The 19995-nt window shown below is 42.4% G+C and overlaps 1 protein-coding gene across 6 annotated transcripts in view; it reads right to left on the bottom strand.

The window, feature by feature from the left end:
- Positions 1 to 19995, bottom strand: part of XPO1 (exportin 1) — a 74769-nt gene that overhangs the window by 43410 nt on the left and 11364 nt on the right. For all 6 annotated transcript variants that reach the window (XM_053247493.1, XM_053247474.1, XM_053247483.1 and 3 more), the window contains one exon: positions 18445 to 18517. In XM_053247493.1, coding sequence (XP_053103468.1) covers positions 18445 to 18517 — 73 coding nt within the window. The remainder of the gene's footprint in view (positions 1 to 18444; positions 18518 to 19995) is intronic.

Below are 19995 nucleotides of genomic sequence, written 5' to 3' on the forward strand. Positions count from 1 at the left end.
GCGTGCAGCTGCATGCAGTGCTGGCTGAACCAAGTCACTGACTCACCACTGGCCAATCGCTCTCGCTGGAATTTGCGAGTTGGGACTGAGAGGGAGAGCGGACAGGACTGCTTGTGAGGAGCAATTCCAGGAGGTGGTGCCAGCAACAGGATGCCCACCCTGTGTGTGGGTGCAGTGTTATCTCCGTTTTCATCTATGTGCAAATGAGTTTTGTTCTGGGCAGCAGTATCAAGGTAGTGTGCACACATGTGAGTTCAGAGTGGGGCTTTTCCGATTCAACCTGAGAGGGATCTAAAATTGATTGAGCAGGCATAAAAAAAATGTGTGAGAGCACATGCACACCTTAGGGTGAACACTGGGTGGGTGTGGGGGTCAACTCTTGATACAAATTCACAGGGGGTGCCACTGCACTCCTCCCTGGAGGAAAGCAGCAGCAGAGGAGGCACTCATTTGAGGACACAATTTTTTCACATGGCAGGCATCATATTTCATTCATCTCAGACGAGTACACAAGTTGATTTCTGCAGCTTTGTCTATGTCCTCTCAATAGGGATGTGCAAAATGTTTCAACAGCAAAATGTTTCAACTTAAATAAGCTGCTTCGAGAGTTTTGTGCTTGAAATTGAACTTCCTTTCATTAAAGGGCCTGTTTCAAGCTCGTAGCAGAACCACCCCATTTCAATCGAAATGTTTTGATGTTCTGAGCACCATTTTCGAGGCCTGTTTGCCTTGCCAATTGGTTTTTCAAAATGTATTTAAAGTGACTGGGAGGCAAAGAGAGCCCTTATACTGTGCCTGCCTCTCTTGAAGAAGAGGATACATCAGAAGAGAGGTAAGGAAGGTTTGATTGTGTGGTTTTTCTTTTCACAGGCAGAACTTGGGTGTCTGATCTCCTTGAATTGAGGGTCCTATGGGGTATTTGGGGAAAGGTTAAAAGTTTGTTAAAGTGACCCACTTGACCAATGTTTTTGAGGGCTGGGTTGTGCCCTTCCACCCAACCCACTTTGGTATCCCTAGGAACTACCTGTGGGAAACAATTGAGTGTTTCGAGTTTCCCCACTGTTCCCTATGGCCAAAACATGCGAAACATTTCGAGTTTGTTCAGTCGAGACAACCGGTCCAACCGGTTGTTTTGACGCAATATTGCGGCCATTTGTGTTTCATTGTGACCTGGAAACAGAATGTAAAATCCATTTCCTGCACATCCCTTTCTCTTAATGCCTTTGCAAAGATAGCTCCATAGCTGTCTTAGGACAGCTAACATACATGGCATTGCACACACCAATACCAACTTGTCTCACCTCCACAACAAATTGTAATCTGCCCAGAAATGCAGGTTTAGGGCAGTATAGAAATATTTTAAATAAAACAAATTAATAATCTGGCTGATAGAAATGGAACTGGATTGACAATCCTCCACAGTGAGGGTATTGCTACACAGAAGACCCTGCTTTTTGTTGTAGCCTCTCAAAATATGGAGCAAGGTCCTCTCATATCTCAAGGTACTGAGAAAGATGGTGGCGGTGTAGGGAGACAGAGGACGGGGTCATCATCATGACAACCCCCTTAAGGCTTCAAAGGTTCAGTTTAGCATTAGGACTCAGAATTGTGCTCAAAATCCTATGCAGCTCTCTTGGCACAGATGTTATATGCTCCCCAACTCACTCCTGTTATAAACAGACTGTTGCATTTTGACCTGTTTGTTTCTGAACAGTACAAAAGCCAGCCCCCGCTTAAGTGTGTTACTAGCAATCAAGCCTGGAGGTTACCAGTATGGTAATAGCACACATGGAGGAGTATGTCCTCCATGAAGAGTTTCCAGGAGTATGGTAGTTAGGCCATCACCTCCCAGGATCTATTGCAGCTGGCAAACCAATGTGACAGTTGCTGGGTTGGTTTCCAGGAGCAATCCTGAGTTCCCAAAGCAATCCTGAACTGTGCACATACGCCGGGGGGGGGGGTACAACCCCATCCAAAGCAAGGGATCCACCAACTCTCAAACCAATGCTCACTTTGCCCAAATTCAGCTTCAGTTCATTCACCTACTCTCATTTCCTCACTAACTTCAAGTCATTCTAAAGCGTTCACCACCTCACCTGATTCTGTTAAGAAGCAAGTCTCTCAATAAATTCTCTCACAATAAATATTTATATACCGCTTATCAACAAAGTTTCCAAAAGTGGTTTACATAGATAATTAATTTGAATTAATTAAACAAATTGAACACTTAAACAATTTGTGTTAAACACAATTAAGCATCACAAGCAACAAGATCAGACCTTTCAGTACCCAATAAATCCCATGGACTGAGCAGCAGTTCCCAGATTAACTTCTATTACCTACTAGGCTTGTGCCCGAAACGTTTCAGAGGCCATTATGAAGGCCTCCGAAACGCCGACGGGGGTAGTAATTTAAGAGCAGGCGAGGGTGTACTCACCCCTCCCGCCGCATTTCCCCCGCCGGCGCACTGTCATTTTGAAGCACCTCGGGGCGGCAGTGGTCCTCCCTGCCACCCCGTTCCCCCCGTTGGCCAGAAGTCGTGAGTGCACATGCGCACATAGCAGAAGGGCGCGCACGCACGACAGGCACACGCGCGCTCACGACTTCCGGCCAACGGGGGAAACAGGGCGGCAGGGAGGAACGCTGCCGCCCCGAGGGGCTTCAAAATGACAGCGTGCCTGCGGGGGAAATGCAGCGGGAGGGGTGAGTACACCCTCCCCTGCTCTTAAAGTGCTACCCCACCCCCCGTCAGCACCAAAGATCTTCGTGCACATCCCTATTACCTACCCCACAAACAGCAGCAGAAGCACTGCAACCAATCCCTAAGCCTGCCAGAAACTGATGGAAAGACTACATGGTTCACAGTATCAAGAAAAGTCAGTCAGGAGGACCTAGAGAATCAGCAGGCTTACACTACTCACCCCGCATACCCAGCACGGGGTAATCTACCAGAGCAACCAAGATCATTTCAGTCCCACGACTGGGCCTGAATCCAGATATAAATGGATGAAGATAATTAGTATCATTCAGAAACACTTTATCAGAGATTCTTAAAATCCCTGCCCTTCTCATCAAGTGATAGTTCCCAAGTTCCTAGAACTGCTAAACCAGTTTCACAGCCAATCCACATCATATGCACAATGAAGTGGGAGGGGGCATCTGGATTGTAATATTTTAGGCTGCAACTTTTGAATGCTTCCTCACATAAGAAGTTTTCTGTATGCAGCAAAATGCAAAAGTAGTTGTTTAAGAAGTATATCCTGCCTTTCCCCATTAAAAAGAGGCACTTGCCCCAATGTGTGTGTGTAGTACATGCCAGAAGCCTCTCCCATGAGACACCATTCTAAAAATATATGGCACCCACCCCCCTACAATCTAAAGTAGTACGAGTCAGAATTCTTATCACCTTATTTCTGTCTGATTAATTCTGTAGTGAAAATACATCTTATGCAGTTGAGAAAGTCAATTTTTAAAAATTAAAATCTCAGCAAGCCACTTGTTATGTTACAACTTCTGGCCCATAAAACAAGAGGTGAGGCATACAGATTAGATGCTTTCTGAGAACATTTTGAACTCTAACTCTTTAGGATGTTTCAGGAGCTGACAAGCCAATCTTCAATTGACTAACTTCTGCTGTTACAACCTGAAGGGAAAACTGATTAGTTCAATAAGGTGTAGCTATAGGCTGAGTTTCTGTACTTCCTTTGTACAAATTCCCCTTTGGCAGAAGTCCAAATCATTTGCTTGTCTACTTGGTACAGCAAGCTTCTAGGGGTTTACATGAGCATAGTATATTTATGACACTAACACCTAAGTTATGAAATGTTTGGAATCCTAATCTGTAAGATGAAAACATTTGTTTTGTGCCAACGAACAGGAAGGCATAACATATATACAAGACAGGAACTCATGTAGGGGACAGGGTGGCATTTTTTAAACATTTCTACTTTACAAGTATTTGATCTAGCTCAGGGGATGGGGTTCTTGCTCAGTCCTAGCATGTGCAAGAGGCACAAACAAAAATTTGTGTTTTAGAAAGCAATATGATTTGTATTGCTTGGCATACACAACTAGTTTCTAATTACTAGGCTAAATGCAGGGTGACAAATTAGGAGCAAACTTTCTACTATCCCTGCTATCTAGGCAGAATGTCATCTTTTAAAAAGTGGCCTCCTTGTATTTAGCAGGGGGAGAGCAACTGCCTCAACACAGCATCCCTCCCAGTGGCTGTTGCTAAGCATCTCCCTTGAGTTTCTTTTTAGATTGCAAGCCCCTTTGGAACAGAGAATCACTTTCTCATTCCTCTTGCTATGTAAGCTACTTTAAAGTACTAGTTAACGAAGAAATCCTTTGATTGTTAAACTAATGCTTCAATTATGTCACGTAATTAAGTATGCATTTCTGTTTACTTTCTAAAACCAAAACTGAAATTTGACAATCAAAAAGTAGCAAAATATAAGCATCCATGTGGATTCATTAGAAAAAAATCTAAACTATCAAAATGGGAATTTTACTTACCAACAACAAAAGCTTTACAGAACTGTTGGGGTAGGGGGACAGAAATATTTGCCAACTACTAGGTAACATTGCAATTGCCTATCATAACCCTATTATCTATATTATAGCCATTATAACATATGGGAGGCCCTGACAAGTTTTTTTGGGGGGGATCTAGGATCAAGAGAATGGGACATCTGACAAGATTCCTGAAACCAAGGCTGCTTGGGACAAAGATCAAATCAATCTACCTTTGACTATTCTAGACTAGGCACCACAGCTCCCTGGCACTTGGGATTTGTCAAGCCCTGTGATATGAAGTGATACGATAGGAAATTTTCCATTTCAAAAATTGTATTATTTCGTAAATGATGAATTGGCAGAGTTCCAAACAAACTCATTGATTTTTCTCAGATACTGGGGATGAAAATTTGAGAAGGGAACTAAAAGGTACATATTATTCAAACGTGCTAACCCAACTGATTTTAGAATTTTCAATTAAAAGGTTTCCCAGAAAACCCACATCACTGGATAACACTAAATTTGGCTTTGACTGTTTCACTAGTTACAATATCATATGAGGTTTACCTCCAGCTTTGCTGATTTATAAGGAACCATTGCATTTTTCTTTAGTTCTGCCATTTACTTTCCAAGTGGCCTGTGAATTCTGACTAAAGATTTGAATAACTGGCTTTTACTTCTTTGTCCCAGTACAAAAGCCAAGGTCCTTTGCACAACACAAAAACCAATCTAATTAGTTTGCAAAGAGCATTCTGAATCACTTTAAAATTAACACAGTGCAGTTGCTGCTTTTACCATGCCCTCTTTCCTGTCCCATCCCACTGAGCCCCAAAACAGTTTGTGAAACTTAAAATCTAGTTCATTGCTTGGCTATGTTTAACAGTTTCTAGTAAGGGGTATTGGGATACTATTCCCACTTTGACTTAAATTGGTTAATTATATCATTGTTTTCTTCTGGGAGTTTTAAATCACAAGTAGCTGGTGTAAGAGTTCTGTGACAGTAGAATAGCCTGCCTCGAGCAGTGGTAGCCTTTCCTTCCCTGGAGATTTTAAACAGACAGGAGGATGGTGATCTGTCATAAATGCTTCAACACAGAGGTTCCCAGCTGGGGGTACTTGAAGGTTTCCCAGAGGATACCCAGAGCTCTCTTGCCTACCCATGCTGCAGCTGCACTGCTTTTAAGCAGTCTTACTGAAATTAATGGGACAAGTTTACTTCACATGGGAGTTCATTTCAATGGGAGTACTTACTTATGAGTAAAAGTTTGGATATAAGCTGGTGACTGGAATGGCTTGTCTTGTAACTGTAGTATTTAAATTTGTGCACGAACACACAATCTCTATGGGCTACCAGAGCTGAAAGTTTGCGAAGGAAGGGAGACGCTTGTTTAAAAGACTGGAACTCGCACATCCTGCACTGAATAGGGCCTGGACTAAAAGATCCCTAAGGTCCCTTCCAACTCTAAAATTCTGTGAAAATCAATCCACTCAAATATTATGGAACCTAAGTAACTACAAATAGGAACATAAGAAGCTGCCTTATACTGAGTCAAACCATTGGTTCATCTGGGTCAGTACACAGACTGGCATCGGCTCCTCCAAGGTTACAGGCACGAGTCTCTCTCAGTCCTATCTTGGAAATGCCAGGGAGGGAATATGGGACCTTCTGCATGGCAGCATGCACATGCTCTTCCCAGAGCATCCCCATGCCCTAAAGGGAATATCTTACAGTGCTCACATGTAATCTCCCATTCAAATACAAACCAGGGCAGAACCTTAGCAAACGGGACAATTCATGCTTGCTACAACAAGACCAGGTCTCCTCCCATAAAATCAGAATAAAATAAAATAAAATAAAAAATCTTACACATAACTCCATCATAAGCATTGCACAGGGTTCCCTTTCCTGCCAAAGTCTACTGACCTAATGCCCAAAGCAGACAGCAGAAACAAGGGAGCATTTCATACAACCTTGCCACCAAAAAATAATGTTCTAGTGAGAACTAACCTGCCTACTTTCCTTTCATTATCCCTACAACCGGACTAAATTTGGCTCATATCAGTTAGGCAGTTCACAAGGTAGCCCACTTGCACTTCAGATGTTCACACATCTGCCATCTTGAATTGGGATGGATGACATTGCAAACTAAACCCCAGACCCATCCCTATGTATCCCTACAACTGTACCGGGTTTGATCCAAATCAGTTCCCATTTGCATTTCAAATGTTCACACGTCCACCATCTTGAATCAGGGTGGATGACATCATTACAAACTATACCCTTGAGTCATCCCTATGTAGCATGTATGTATGTACACCTGTAGCAAATTTGGTTCAAACCAACTTGGCAGTTCACAGGTTAGCCCACTTGCACCTCAAAAGGTTATGTGTCCACCATTTTGAATCAGGGTGGATGGCATCATCACAAACAATGTCATTGAGGTGTCCCTACAACCAGTGTTCCCTCTATGGGGTGGTGTGTGTGTGTGTGTGTGTGTGTGTGTGTGTGTGTGTGTGTGTGTGTGTGTGTGTGTGTGAGAGAGAGAGAGAGAGAGAGAGAGAGAGAGAGAGAGAGAGAGAGAGAGAGAGAGAGAATGCATGTGTGCACACACTGCCTTGATACTGCCACCCAGAACAAAATTCATTCTGCACACAGATGAAAATAATTAGAGATAACACTGCCTACAACTGTACCCAATTTGGTTCATATTGGTCCAGGCACTGCAAAGTTTAAGTGGGGAGGTAAATGGACACAACGGATGGAATGCAAGGTGATCTCATAAGCCTACTGGAAAGTAGGCTAAAAATCTAGAACTGTCTGAAGTTACTCCTCTGCCCTGGCTTTCCATTGCTCCCCTTCCTTCCTTTCTTGTTCCAATAAAAATCTTTGTCTACCCAGCTAAGGGGAGATTGCTGTTAGAGAAGGAAGATCTGGGGGCAGAAGCAAGCCCAACTATAACAGATGTAGAGACAAGCACTGGAATTATTAGCACAATCTTTGCACTCCTCAAAACAGAAGGGATGTGAACTCTGCATTCACACCTTAAGTACTGGCAGCAGTTCCCCATACTATGGTATCTGCTACTTGTCATATGTAGCCACACAAGTTGCAAGCTTGTATAGCAATAATCCCCAACCTGTGCATTGCATGAAATAAAGACTTCCATGAGCCCAATGTACCTACCCACAGAGATGATCTAAATAATTCACAGCTTTGGTCATGCCTCCTTCCCATCAGCCTCTATTAGGAGTGGGTAATTCTGTCAGTATCTACATTTGATGTGATCGAGTCAATCACTCCTAGTGCTGACTTGTCCTTGGAGAAGGCATGCTCACACAGGATTTCATATAGAGACTTGGTAGTTCCTGCACTCAAAAACGTTTATATCTAAAGCATGTCAGAGAAATGTGTCTCCAGTTTTAATGTGAGCGCATGCGCACGCACACACACACGCGCACTCTCCTACCTTTCAAGCATTTTTGCAATCTTAATGGTTAGAAACTGAAGTAGAGATCTTTCGGATGAGTTTTGCTTTGTTACCAAATTTGGACCTTGAATGGTTTAACTGGCTTTTAATTAGAATATAATTTTAATAATTTGTTTTAATAACTGTTTTTATGCTATTGTTTTTATTGTGTTGTGTATTCTAATCCAAGTTGACTTTTAAATATTTTAAATTTTGTACCCTGCCTCGAGACGTACATATCAAGTGGTATAAAAATATAAGACAGATAAATCAACCACCAACCAATATACAAAAAAAATTAGAGAATCGGAAACGTGCAAAGCCCTGATCATAAACAACATGGGCAGTCAGGATGGACTGCCTACAGCAGCAGCAGATCAGGGTCTGGCTTGCTTGACAAGTTAAGTGGATACCACTTTAAATAATTTATTTTGATTTCTTATAAGACACATGCATGAAAATAAGATTATTGCTTTAAGGTGCCGTAAAATATATATTGTACTGATGTTCTTACTATTTGCACAACTACTTCTGAGAACAGTTATCAAACTGGCAAAAATGTGAAATGTTTCTAGTCTAATGAGGTCAGGAACTTAATGTTCAAAAATTCACCAGAAGTTCAGTTTAATAAAGGCTGATGAAGCTAGCTTATAAAAATGTTAATGTTGCTTAAAAATACATCTCATTTTTGTTTTCACCTATCTAAAAAGGAGATACATGACAGTACCTGCTGAAGTAGTCAACACCAACTAAAAACTTAATTTTTATGAACTAAAAATCTGTTATTTAGATATGAGCTACTACTGTAGAAGCTAAGTATGTCTTTAGCCTACATATAAGTAGATTCTCATATGTTAAATAAAAATAATTTAAAAAACTATATAATTTTAGTAATTTTATATGGCTAATTCTTATCACAAACTTGCAATAAAGTCTAATTACTTTTTTTCAATGCACTCCATTTGATTTGCACAGCAAAGTGACAGATTATCATATTAAGAATGAAATAGTGCCCTGTCTGGCAGACGTTTCCTAGATAGAACAAAAGTATAATGAACAAAGTCTATGAGGTGAACTGAGCAGATGCTTTTTGTATGCAGCAGCTAAAATACCTCAAGCAACAAATGCTGTGATATTCTTGAACATTACCAAAGCAGAAGGGACTAGTTTACAACAGATACAAGAAGCCTGGATGGGAAGGCTGAATGTGGAAGATTAAAAAACAACTGACACCACTAACACTCTTGAGCTCCTTCATGCTTACTGCACTAAATTTCTTTTGGTCTCATATGAAGTTTGAAACTGTGCCTTAGACTGACTGTGCCTTAGAACAGTTGGTCATGGAACCGACCAGAGAGAAGGAGACCTTGGATCTAATTCTGAGTGACACCCAGGACCTGGTGCGTGATGTCAGTGTCATCGACCCTTTAGGGAACAGTGACCACAGTGCCATCAAATTCAGCATACATGCGGGGAGAGAATCACCAAGGATGTCAAACACAGACATTTTAAATTTCAAACGAGGAAACTTCTCCAAAATGAGGAGTATGGTGAAAAGAAAGCTGAGGGGGGAAATCAGGAGAGTCACTTCGCTCCAGAGTGCATGGCGTTTACTCAAAACCACAATACTAGAAGTCCAGTTAGATTGTATACCCAAAAGGAGGAAAGGTACCACTAAGTCCAGGAAGATGCCAGCATGGCTAACTGGTACCGTCAAGGAAGCCATAAAAGGGAAGAAGACTTCCTTCCAAAATTGGAAGGCCTGTCCAAACGAAGAGAAAAGAAAGGAACACAAACTCTGGCAAAAGAAATGCAAGGTGACAATAAGGGAGGCAAAAAGAGAGTTTGAGGAACATTTAGCCAAAAGTATCAAGGGGAATAACAAAAACTTCTTTAAGTACATCAGAAGCAGGAAACCTGCCAGGGAGGCGGTTGGGCCATTAACAATGAGGGAGTGAAAGGGATTATTAAGGAGGATATGGAGGTTGCAGAGAAACTGAATGAGTTCTTTGCGTCTGTCTTCATGGCAGAGGATACTGAGCATATACCTGTTCCTGAACCAGGCTTTTTAGGGATGGAGGCTAGAGAGCTGAGTCAGATAGAAGTGACAAGGGATGATGTTCTAAACTGTCTGGAAAAACTGAAAGCTAACAAATCACCAGGGCCGGATGGCATCCATCCAAGAGTCCTCAAAGAACTCAAATGTGAAAATGCCGACCTCCTTGCTAAAATATTTAACTTATCCCTGAAATCAGGCTCTGTACCAGAGGACTGGAGAGTAGCAAATGTAACACCGATTTTCAAAAAGGGATCCAGGGGCAATCCGGGAAATTACAGGCCGGTTAGCCTAACGTCCGTTCCAGGCAAATTGATGGAAAGCATCCTCAAGGATAAAATTGTAAAGCACCTAGAAGAACAAGCCCTGCTGGGAGTGAGCCAGCATGGCTTCCGAAAAGGTAAAGCTTGCCTCACCAACCATTTGGACTTCTTTGAGAGTGTCAACAAGTATGTGGATAAAGGTGATCCAGTTGACATAGTCTACCTGGACTTCCAAAAAGCTTTTGACAAAGTTCCTCATCAAGGACTCCTGAGGAAACTTAGCTGTCATGGGATAAAGGGACAAGTACATGTGTGGATTGCTAACTGGTTGAAAGACAGAAAACAGAGGGTAGGTATAAATGGAGAGTTTTCACAATGGAGGGAAGTAAGAAGTGGGGTCCCCCAGGGATCTGTACTGGGACCAGTGCTTTTTAATTTATTCATAAATTATCTAGAAGCAGGGGTAAGCAGCGATGTGGCCAAATTTGCTGATCATACCAAACTCTTTCAGGTAGTGAAATCCAAAACGGATTGTGAGAAGCTCCAAAAGGATCTCTACAACCTGGGGGAGTGGGCGACTAAGTGGCAAATGCGGTTCAATGTTGGTAAGTGTAAGGTGATGCACATTGGGACGAAAAACCCCAACTTCAAGTATAACACTGATGGGATCTGAGCTGTTGATGACTGACCAGGAGACGGATCTTGGGATTGTGGTGGACAGCTCATTGAAAGTGTTTACTCAATGTACGGCAGCTGTGAAAAAGGCCAATTCCATGCTAGGGATCATTAAGAAGGGGATTGAAAATAAAACGGCTAACATTATAATGCCCTTATACAAAACTATGGTGCGACCACACTTGGAGTACTGTGTACAATTCTGGTCACCACATCTTAAAAAGGACATTGTTGAACTGGAGAAGGTACAGAAGAGGGCAACCAAGATGATCAGGGGCCTAGAGCACCTTTCTTACGAGGCAAGACTACAACACCTGGGGCTTTTTAGTTTAGAAAAAAGACAACTGTGGGGAGACATGATAGAGGTCTATAAAATCATGCATGGCGTGGAGAAAGTGGAGAGAGAGAAATTCTTCTCCCTCTCCTATAACACTAGAACCAGGGGTCATCCCATGAAATTGATTGCCGGGAAATCTAGGACCAACAAACGGAAGTACTTTTTCACATAACGCGTGATCCACTTGTGGAACTCTCTGCCACAGGATGTGGTGACGGCCAACAACCTGGATGGCTTTAAGAGGGGTTTGGATGACTTCATGGAGGAGAGGTCTATCAATGGCTACTAGTCAGAGGGCTGTGGGCCACCTCCAGCCTCAAGGGCAGGGTGCCTCTGAGTACCAGTTGCAGGGGAGTAATGGCAGGAGAGAGGGCACGCCCTCAACTCCTGTCTGTGGCTTCCAGCGGCATCTGGTGGGCCACTGTGCGAAACAGGATGCTGGACTAGATGGGCCTTGAGCCTGATCCAGCAGGGCTGTTCTTATGTTCTAAACCAGAGGTGTAAATTTTAAAATTAAACATTTCCCATTGGCTCTCTCTCTCTCTTTAGTAAAGCATCTTTTCGGGGTTGAGAGTCAGAGTGCAAGAGACCAGGCGTTTGTACTCTGCTTAAGGATGTGCATGAACAGCTTCGGCACTCCCTTTCTGGAACACCAAGCCGGCTCGACTGGGGTCGGTGGGTATGCCTTTAACAAGTAAGGCGCTCCTTACCTGTTTGCCCACTCCCTGCAGCTCCCCCCGCCAGCCGCCGCCAGCACTCGATTTTGAAAGAGATGCATGGGGCTGCAGAATTCCTTCCTGCAGCCCAGATTGGCATGGGCAAGCACATGGCCGGGGGCACACAAGCCCCGGCTATTTGCATAGTACAGTATGCTGACCACGCAAACGGCCAGTGTGCGCCAGTGCCTATCAGGGCTGCAGGAAGGACCATCTCTCTCAAAACCGAGCACCAACGGGGGGGGGGGGGGAGAGAAGCGGTGGGGAGGGCATGAACAGGTAAGGAGTGCCTTACCTGCTCACTTACAGGCACCCCCTGTGCCACGCTAGGAAGTGCACAAGTGTTTTTGCATATCCCTAATAGAGCTAGTAGTTTCCCCAAGACTAATTCCCACCCTTTGCTCCCAGTCTCTCATGTATGTCCCATTCAAAGCTAGAAAGCCTCACAACTCTCCCCACTGAACATACAAGTACAGACCAATTCATGCATTTCCACATCACACCTACCGTTAAAACACACTATTAGATCACAAGGAAGTCCGATAAGGAGTCATTGAAGAATCCTCTGTTAGATAAGACTGAAGAATCCTACCCCAGACCCCTATGCGGCAGTGTGATATATTTCCAAGCTGATGCAAATATTTAACTCTTACTAGTATAAATAGGCCTCCACAACTGCTAAGCGCTAAGAAAGATTGGGCCATAGCCTCTTATTTTTACACCACCTATTCACCAAAACTTCGCTGGGCATTTACAAGAGCTCACCTGAATGCCCTACCCTCAGTGATGTTATCAGGAAAATTTGAGAGAAAACCCTGAGGAGAGACTATGCCTTGCGAATCTGCTCCCGAAGCATTGAAGCATTCACTGTTACACTGCCCGCTTTATATCGCTGAAAGAGATTTATTTTTATCCCAGTACCTGAAAGGTCTCAAAAGCCACTTGGAGGAGACGATTCTTACATGTTTATTAGAAGATAGGGACCCAACAATATCCTTGGCGGTTGCCAAATTCTGTTATATTTTGATCAAATTAAGAAAGGCTAGAGCACAGCAATCAGCTACTGCCAAAGGTTCTTGATTTTATGTATGTGGTAACATTTTAGTTTTTGTTTCCGTTTTCCCTCTCTTTACTGTTTCTATTGCTGTTTGATCTAAGATCGTAAATAAACAACTAACTAACTCTTACTAGCATGAGTTTCTGGTGTGTACTCATTCACATAGTTAAGGAACTATTGTAAACCAAGCCTTTAATACGGTAGTGTTACCATTGAAGAACCTCCTGGAGTTCCTTCATTATCCCATCAAGCTACGTCTTTCCTCTTCTATATCCCGCTTGTTTTGCAAAGTGTTTCTTGGGTTACTACAACTTCATTTTTCTAACACTTTCTTGACAGATAACTATAGCTCTTCCGGTTATTCTTTGCCTCTTACTCACCATTAATCATGTTGTTCTCACTTAATCCCTCTCTAGTCTTACCTCAGTGTCAATGCTAAGCCTGTGCTGAACAGCTGTAGTGTGAAAGAATGCTTCAGATATGAAGAACTTCACACTGCTCAATTTCTGATCCTGTCCTCCATTACCTATAACCTCTCAGTTTAGCCCTTGTGTACAAATGCTTCAGTGAATGGCACAAACCAATGCCAGATTCATAAAAACTACTGTCCCAATCCTATGCTCTTTGTTCCCCAGGAATAACTACATTTGTGAAGTTCTCTTTCAGATCCTGCCTCCCAGACAAACAGCCACTCTGCACCAAAGGAATCCAAGAGCTTCAGTGCAGTCCAAGTCACTTCCACACTAGCACAACACAACTGAGAAAACCGATTTGGGCTGCTGGAGGCAGGTGTGGGGATCTCCTATGAATGTCACTTCAGCTGTGCCTGCTCAGTCACAGCATGTGCAGAGTATTATTATTATTACATTTACATTTATATTATTATTTTACATTTATATCCCGCTCTTCCTCCAAGGAGCCCAGAGCGGTGTACTACATACTTGAGTTTCTCCTCACAACAACCCTGTGAAGTAGGTTAGGCTGAGAGAGAAGTGACTGGCCCAGAGTCACCCAACTAGTATCATGGCTGAATGGGGATTTGAACTCGGGTCTCCCCGGTCCTAGTCCAGCATTCTAACCACTACACCATGCTGGCTCTATGTCAGAGCAACAGCATGCTCTTCTCTCCATTTGCTGTTACCACAAATCTGCTACATACAACATGCTGCTGCTCTGTGTAGTCAACTATGTTCAGAAGCATTTACACTAAAGATGTGCTGCTAATCACGTTTCAGTCTCACCATTTGGAATAAGCTGGTTATAAACAAAGGTCTGCACCTCTGAACCTTGAAGATGTGTACTACAGAATAAAAGGGTGTTAAGCATCTGCACTGTACACCTTCTCAACTAGAAAAAAACACTAATAGTTTAATATGTCAAGTTTTGTTTGCAGCTGGGTTCTAAACTAATGCAGCCATCATCAACCTTGCCATTAGAAGGTGATGGTTTAGTCCTATACATTAGTGATTTGCATGGTCCGGACTGGCACCGAGGGGGGGGGGTAGAACTTACCCCTCCCACCGCTCTTCCCCCTCCGGCGCTGTAGCGTTAAGCGAAGTTTTTGGGGCGGCAGCGTTCCTCGCTTCCGCTCCTGCCCCCGTCGTTGTTTGTAAAGCCGTTGTAAGAGCAGCACGCATATGCGCATGCAGCGGCGACAGGCCTTACGACGGCTTTACAAACAACAAGAGGGGCAGGGGCGGCAGCGAGGAACGCTGCCGCCCCAAAAGCTTTGCTTAATGCTACAGCGCCGGAGGGGGAAGAGCGGCAGGAGGGGTAAGTTCTACCCCCCCGCCCTTAAAGGGAGACCCCCCTTGGTGCCGGACTGGTCCGGAGGCCTCTTACATGGCCTCCAGACCGGTTCGTGCACATCCCTACTATACATTATAAATTGCTTGGGTCCTATTGTACCCATCTTTCTATATATGGCAAGTAACTTCTTCTTGTGCTCCATGAGCCATGTAAAGTTAATGAACCTACAGATAGGAGACAGCTACCACAGCTTCCCAACACCATATCCTCCAAGAGGAACTGCTAAAATCCATGCCTAAAACATTTCCTGACGTGATAAGACTGGAACTAAGTAGCTTAATATGCAGGTTTTAACTGTGAATTTTATGAGGTGCTGAAGCCTAAAATATAAAAGCCTCACTATTTGCAAGTACAACCTAGCCAGTATCACAGTAGACATTTGGTGAGCAAATTCTCCCTAACAGTGGAAACTGAGTGTTTAAGAGGTTGAACAAGATATAAAAAGTAAAGAAAAGTATTTGAAGATTATTGCTCCCCAAAGCAATACTTAAGCGTTCTTAAGATAATACTTTTCATACCTCCAACGGTTCTGGTATTGTAAAAAACAACATATGAAATGAGCAATTTTCAGTATTTGAAAGTAAGAAACCACACTGAATTTGTCACGTTTGTCACGCCTAGAAAAAAAGGGGAAAATTCCACAGTATACAAGACCTGTCCCCACCTGTGCCTTTAAAAAGAAAGACTCTATACAAGCAGCAAGTTTCATGTACTGTATTCTTCATCTCCACAGAGATATTTTAAGTGATAGGAATAAGCATATATGGGACTTGCACAACTTCACAAAAACTGAAGCTGGGACCCCTGGCAGCAGACCATAAGGAACTGTAAAATCCCCTCTGATTTTGAAACCAAGGGGTGAATTAAGACAAATTAGACCAACATTTAATTATTCAAGAAACAAGTGGCAGAGTAAGTCTGTGTTAACTGGTGAAGCCAAAAAAGAGGCCTACTTTGCCACTTTAATCTTCTCAGCTTCCCGGAATCTTGAGCTAGTAAATAATGGATGCAGGTAAAAAGAACCAAAGGGCTGCAGAACTACTACAATCTGGGTAGAAGTAACAAAAAGGGCTTCCTTTTGGTTTTACACCAGTTAAGGATAGTTTAACTCCTCTCAGCATGAACACATGCATAGTCAATTTATTAGTACACTGTATGCTGCAGCTGGTCTCAGGTTCAAAGACCTTCCCAATTATGGACTCATCAGGTAACACACTATTCATATGAGAACATCTGAAATGGTTTTATGCGAGGGCTTGATAATTCCTAGGCACTAGCTTGTCATGGTGCCTGAGCCAGGCTATGGGCAGATGCTACTAGGAAGAGGAATGAGCAAGCAAGGTGGTGGGATGAATTGTTCCCCTTCCTCCTGGTCACATTGCTCTGGCTCAGGCAGGTAATGGATTGATGCAACCAGGACAAGGGAGCAACCCACTCTGGCCTTGCTTGTTTCCTCCCTCCTCTGGTTGCCTCAGTTCATCACCTAGCTGAGCTAGACAGATGTGACCAGGAGTGAGCAAGCAAGGTGGGGAATCAGCACCTCCCGTGAAGCAAAGGACATTGCTGGGGCAATCAGCTAGCCCATTTCCCCATGCAATGGAGAGCATTACTGGGGGCAAACGGTGATTCCACACCCTCCACAGAACAAAAGGCAGTCTGGTTCCTAAAGTCAAAGAAAATGTGTTGAGGACCTTTTTAAATCAAGACACACCACTGGTCTATCAAGTGCTTGGCAACACCATTCTAGGGTCCCAGGCATTCCCAGCACCTGCTACTTACCTACCTGGTGATGCTGGGGGTGAAACTTGGGATCTTTTGTGTGCAAAGAATGTGCTCTATCAGTGAGTGATGGCTACTCATTTCTTATATTCCCATAAAAGCAAAAAATTATGATCTCTTTATATAAGGCTGTTGCAAAGACAAATATTTACAAGTTGTCATGTGGCGGCAGCTAACAAATAAAATTATTAATGCTTTCTTATTAATTGTTGACATGTAATGCTTTGAGTGTGAAAATGTTCAGGTTTTGCACAGAAACAGAATAAGACAGCCTGCTATGGAGTAAAAGAATGGCTCTATCACTTACCCCTTCCTCTACTTGGTTGTTCCTAAACTTGGGCCCCAGATGATGATGTACTACAGCTCCTGTCATTTCCAGTCACACTGAAAACTGCCTTTTCAAATTCTACTCTATGCAACTGAATGTCTTCTGCTTAGTAGATCATTAAAACCAAACATTTATGTGTAGCGACACCACACGACTGTTTCATCCTATCAGCTAGTATCCTACTTCAGTGCTAACATTTCTGCAAACCCCAGGTTCCACACAATGAAATCAGTTAAGCAAACCAGCAAATTAAAGTGCCAAATATTTACAGAGTGTACAAGACAAGCTATGTTTGGTACTGAGCAAGAATCTATTAGAATGAATCTTAAGTGAGGCTCATTTAGCACCATCATCCATATCCACCTGGTGTCAAAGAGCTAAGCATCACCCTGCAAATATAAATTCTTTTTTCCACCTGTACATGCCTATCAGTGTTCTCATAGAAGAGTGCTTCTCCACCCCAAAACTATGTAGCTTCCTGCAACTCTCCAGTATTTCCATCCTCCTTTGTGTGTAAGGGGGAACAATGGGACACACTGGTCTAAGGAAACATGCTCCTTGTGGCAGCAGATTTGCATGGCTCAGAAGTAACTCCTAGCTTAGGTTTCTAAAGTGTTGCCAAAACACTTCCTTTTGATTAAGGTTTGTTTTTACATGTCAATTTATTTTTCCAAAACATAGTCTTAGTTTCCCCTTTATAAGACCAACAAGAATGCAAATTCTTGTTGGTCTTACAAAGTTGTCTAAATGTATGCTGCTGTGATAAAAATGTTTTGCTCACAATTCGTGGGAAGTGGAAGACAGAAATTAAGGAATTATTCATTCAAATTATGTAGATCTGGAGCTTGTCTACTGACCTAGCTGCACACCAACCAACCAACCAGTGCATGGGTGAGGTGGTGGTGGTTTAGATGTTGACAGATAGTCTTACATAACTCTATGGAGACACAATCATTTAAAGCCCAATATGCAAAACACCAATGTTTGGAAGTTAAGTTTCATAGCACTTCATCCCAACGCAAAGATGTGGGTTAGAAGTTTTCCCCACACTGTATTTTTCTATGGAAAACATTTTAATATATTAGAAGTTTTTTCTAACTGTATCATTATATACATCAAACATGCCAAATCTGACCACAGTCTATTTATGGCATTAGGAAAAATTTGAGGAAAAATTAATGTTATGCAAATGAGGGAAAGGTTTTCATGGGAAATTTCTCAGAAAACTTTTCAATTAAAAAATGTCTGGAAAACCCACACCTCTGGCATTAAATTTAGACAAGTTTGGTATCACATTTTAATAAAATCAACACCTAGTCCATTGGGGGGGGGAGGTGGCTAAAAAGACATCATCAGTGCAATATTGAAGAACACAGCATACTAGCATCAGTGAACTTAAACAACGTTACTGCAAAGCCATATCGGAAATAAATCTCTACCTTCACATTGGTTTCTCGGAAGAATCTTCCATCTTGTTTTTATCACGTTTTCCAAGATCTGCAGACCATAATACTGAAAATTGGAGAAGTGAAATATGTGAGTATGCTGTATGATTATAACAGCAGCTTTCAGGATTCTCATTCGAGCTGATATCATTCACACTTAACATCTAAGATTAAATTGGTTAAAACAAGGCTATTCACCCATTTACTGAGATTTTTCCCATGCATTTTCCTCATGTTGCCCTCTGCTAATCTAAAGTCCTGCTGTTTGATCATGATCACACCAGGAGAGGAAACAAAAGGCGTTTTGGAAAGCCAAATGGGTTATCTGCAGGGGAGGGGGAAAGCAGCCAAATAAAAATGCAAAGCCTAAATGACTGCTCTTAAGTTCAAGTACACAACCAAGTTTAGCAGCTTGGATATGCACAGGCTTCCTGCCATTTCTTTTGAGTTGTTAAGATGGGGCTTAACATTACATCCACTGACACTTTCTGAAGGATGTATCGCCTAACACTTCACTGGTGTGTTACTTAAGGAACAGCAAGACAACTCACAGAAATTTCAGTTACAAAAATCTCTCCCCTATAGCAGCTATATCTACTGTTTCCAAGATTAACTTTTGTGCTCAGTCAGAAGTTTACCATCTCCATATACACTCTGAAAACTTTTTACCTTCCAGGTAAGCCTGCCAAGACATGGTTCAAAGTGATACATTGGTAGGAAATGAGGAAACACTCTTCAACCCATTTTATTCCTTTTATCTCAACATAAAAATGGTCAATATGACCACTATGACACACTGTATCCAAGTATGGCCATAGTTAAAAATGACACTGTAGGAGGAGGAGGAAAATGGGTCAGAGGTGCAGTATTCCCTTCAATAAGAGATTGGTAGCAAGAAGACAGGAGGCAATAGCTGAAAGGCAAATCCGTGTTTCTGGCTGCTCAAAATTTGGCTGAGAACAAAAGTTCTTCTTCAAGACTGTTAGTGGCTATACAAAAGTAATTAGAATTTCAGCCAAAGGGATCATGTAAACCTCATTTGAATAAGCAGCACAATGTAGACTGTCCCAAACTACATTGTATTCAATAGGGGTTTTTTTTGCTGCTCATTTTCATGTGCTTGCCTCATACTTTCTTCCCAATTTCTCTCAAGATTTAGCATTGATTCCCCCCCCCCAAATAATTTCACAAAAGATTGAATAAAAGGACTAAATTCAGGGAAAAGTTGTAATGCTTACAGACTAGGTACTTAACCCCTAACATAGCAAATGGTGCAACATTTAAGTCTGAAACTGCAATCAAAGGAAACTATAGGTGAAGGGTAGACAGAGTTTTGTTTCCTGGGGCAGAAGTTATCACTGCCAAAGTGAAGAGCTATGCTTAAAATTAAACAGCAGTTTGCTTCTTTAGCAGTGGATACTGGTGCCAGAGAAACTGCAAACAAGGCTTCAGCAACATGCAAGGTTCTCTCCGCAAATAACTTCTTTGCTTTGTGGCCTAAAACTCAAGTGAACAAATATTTCTACTGAACAATACTAGCATTAG

The sequence above is a fragment of the Hemicordylus capensis genome, chromosome 1 (assembly GCF_027244095.1).
Source record: "Hemicordylus capensis ecotype Gifberg chromosome 1, rHemCap1.1.pri, whole genome shotgun sequence".
Classification (NCBI taxonomy): domain Eukaryota; kingdom Metazoa; phylum Chordata; class Lepidosauria; order Squamata; family Cordylidae; genus Hemicordylus; species Hemicordylus capensis.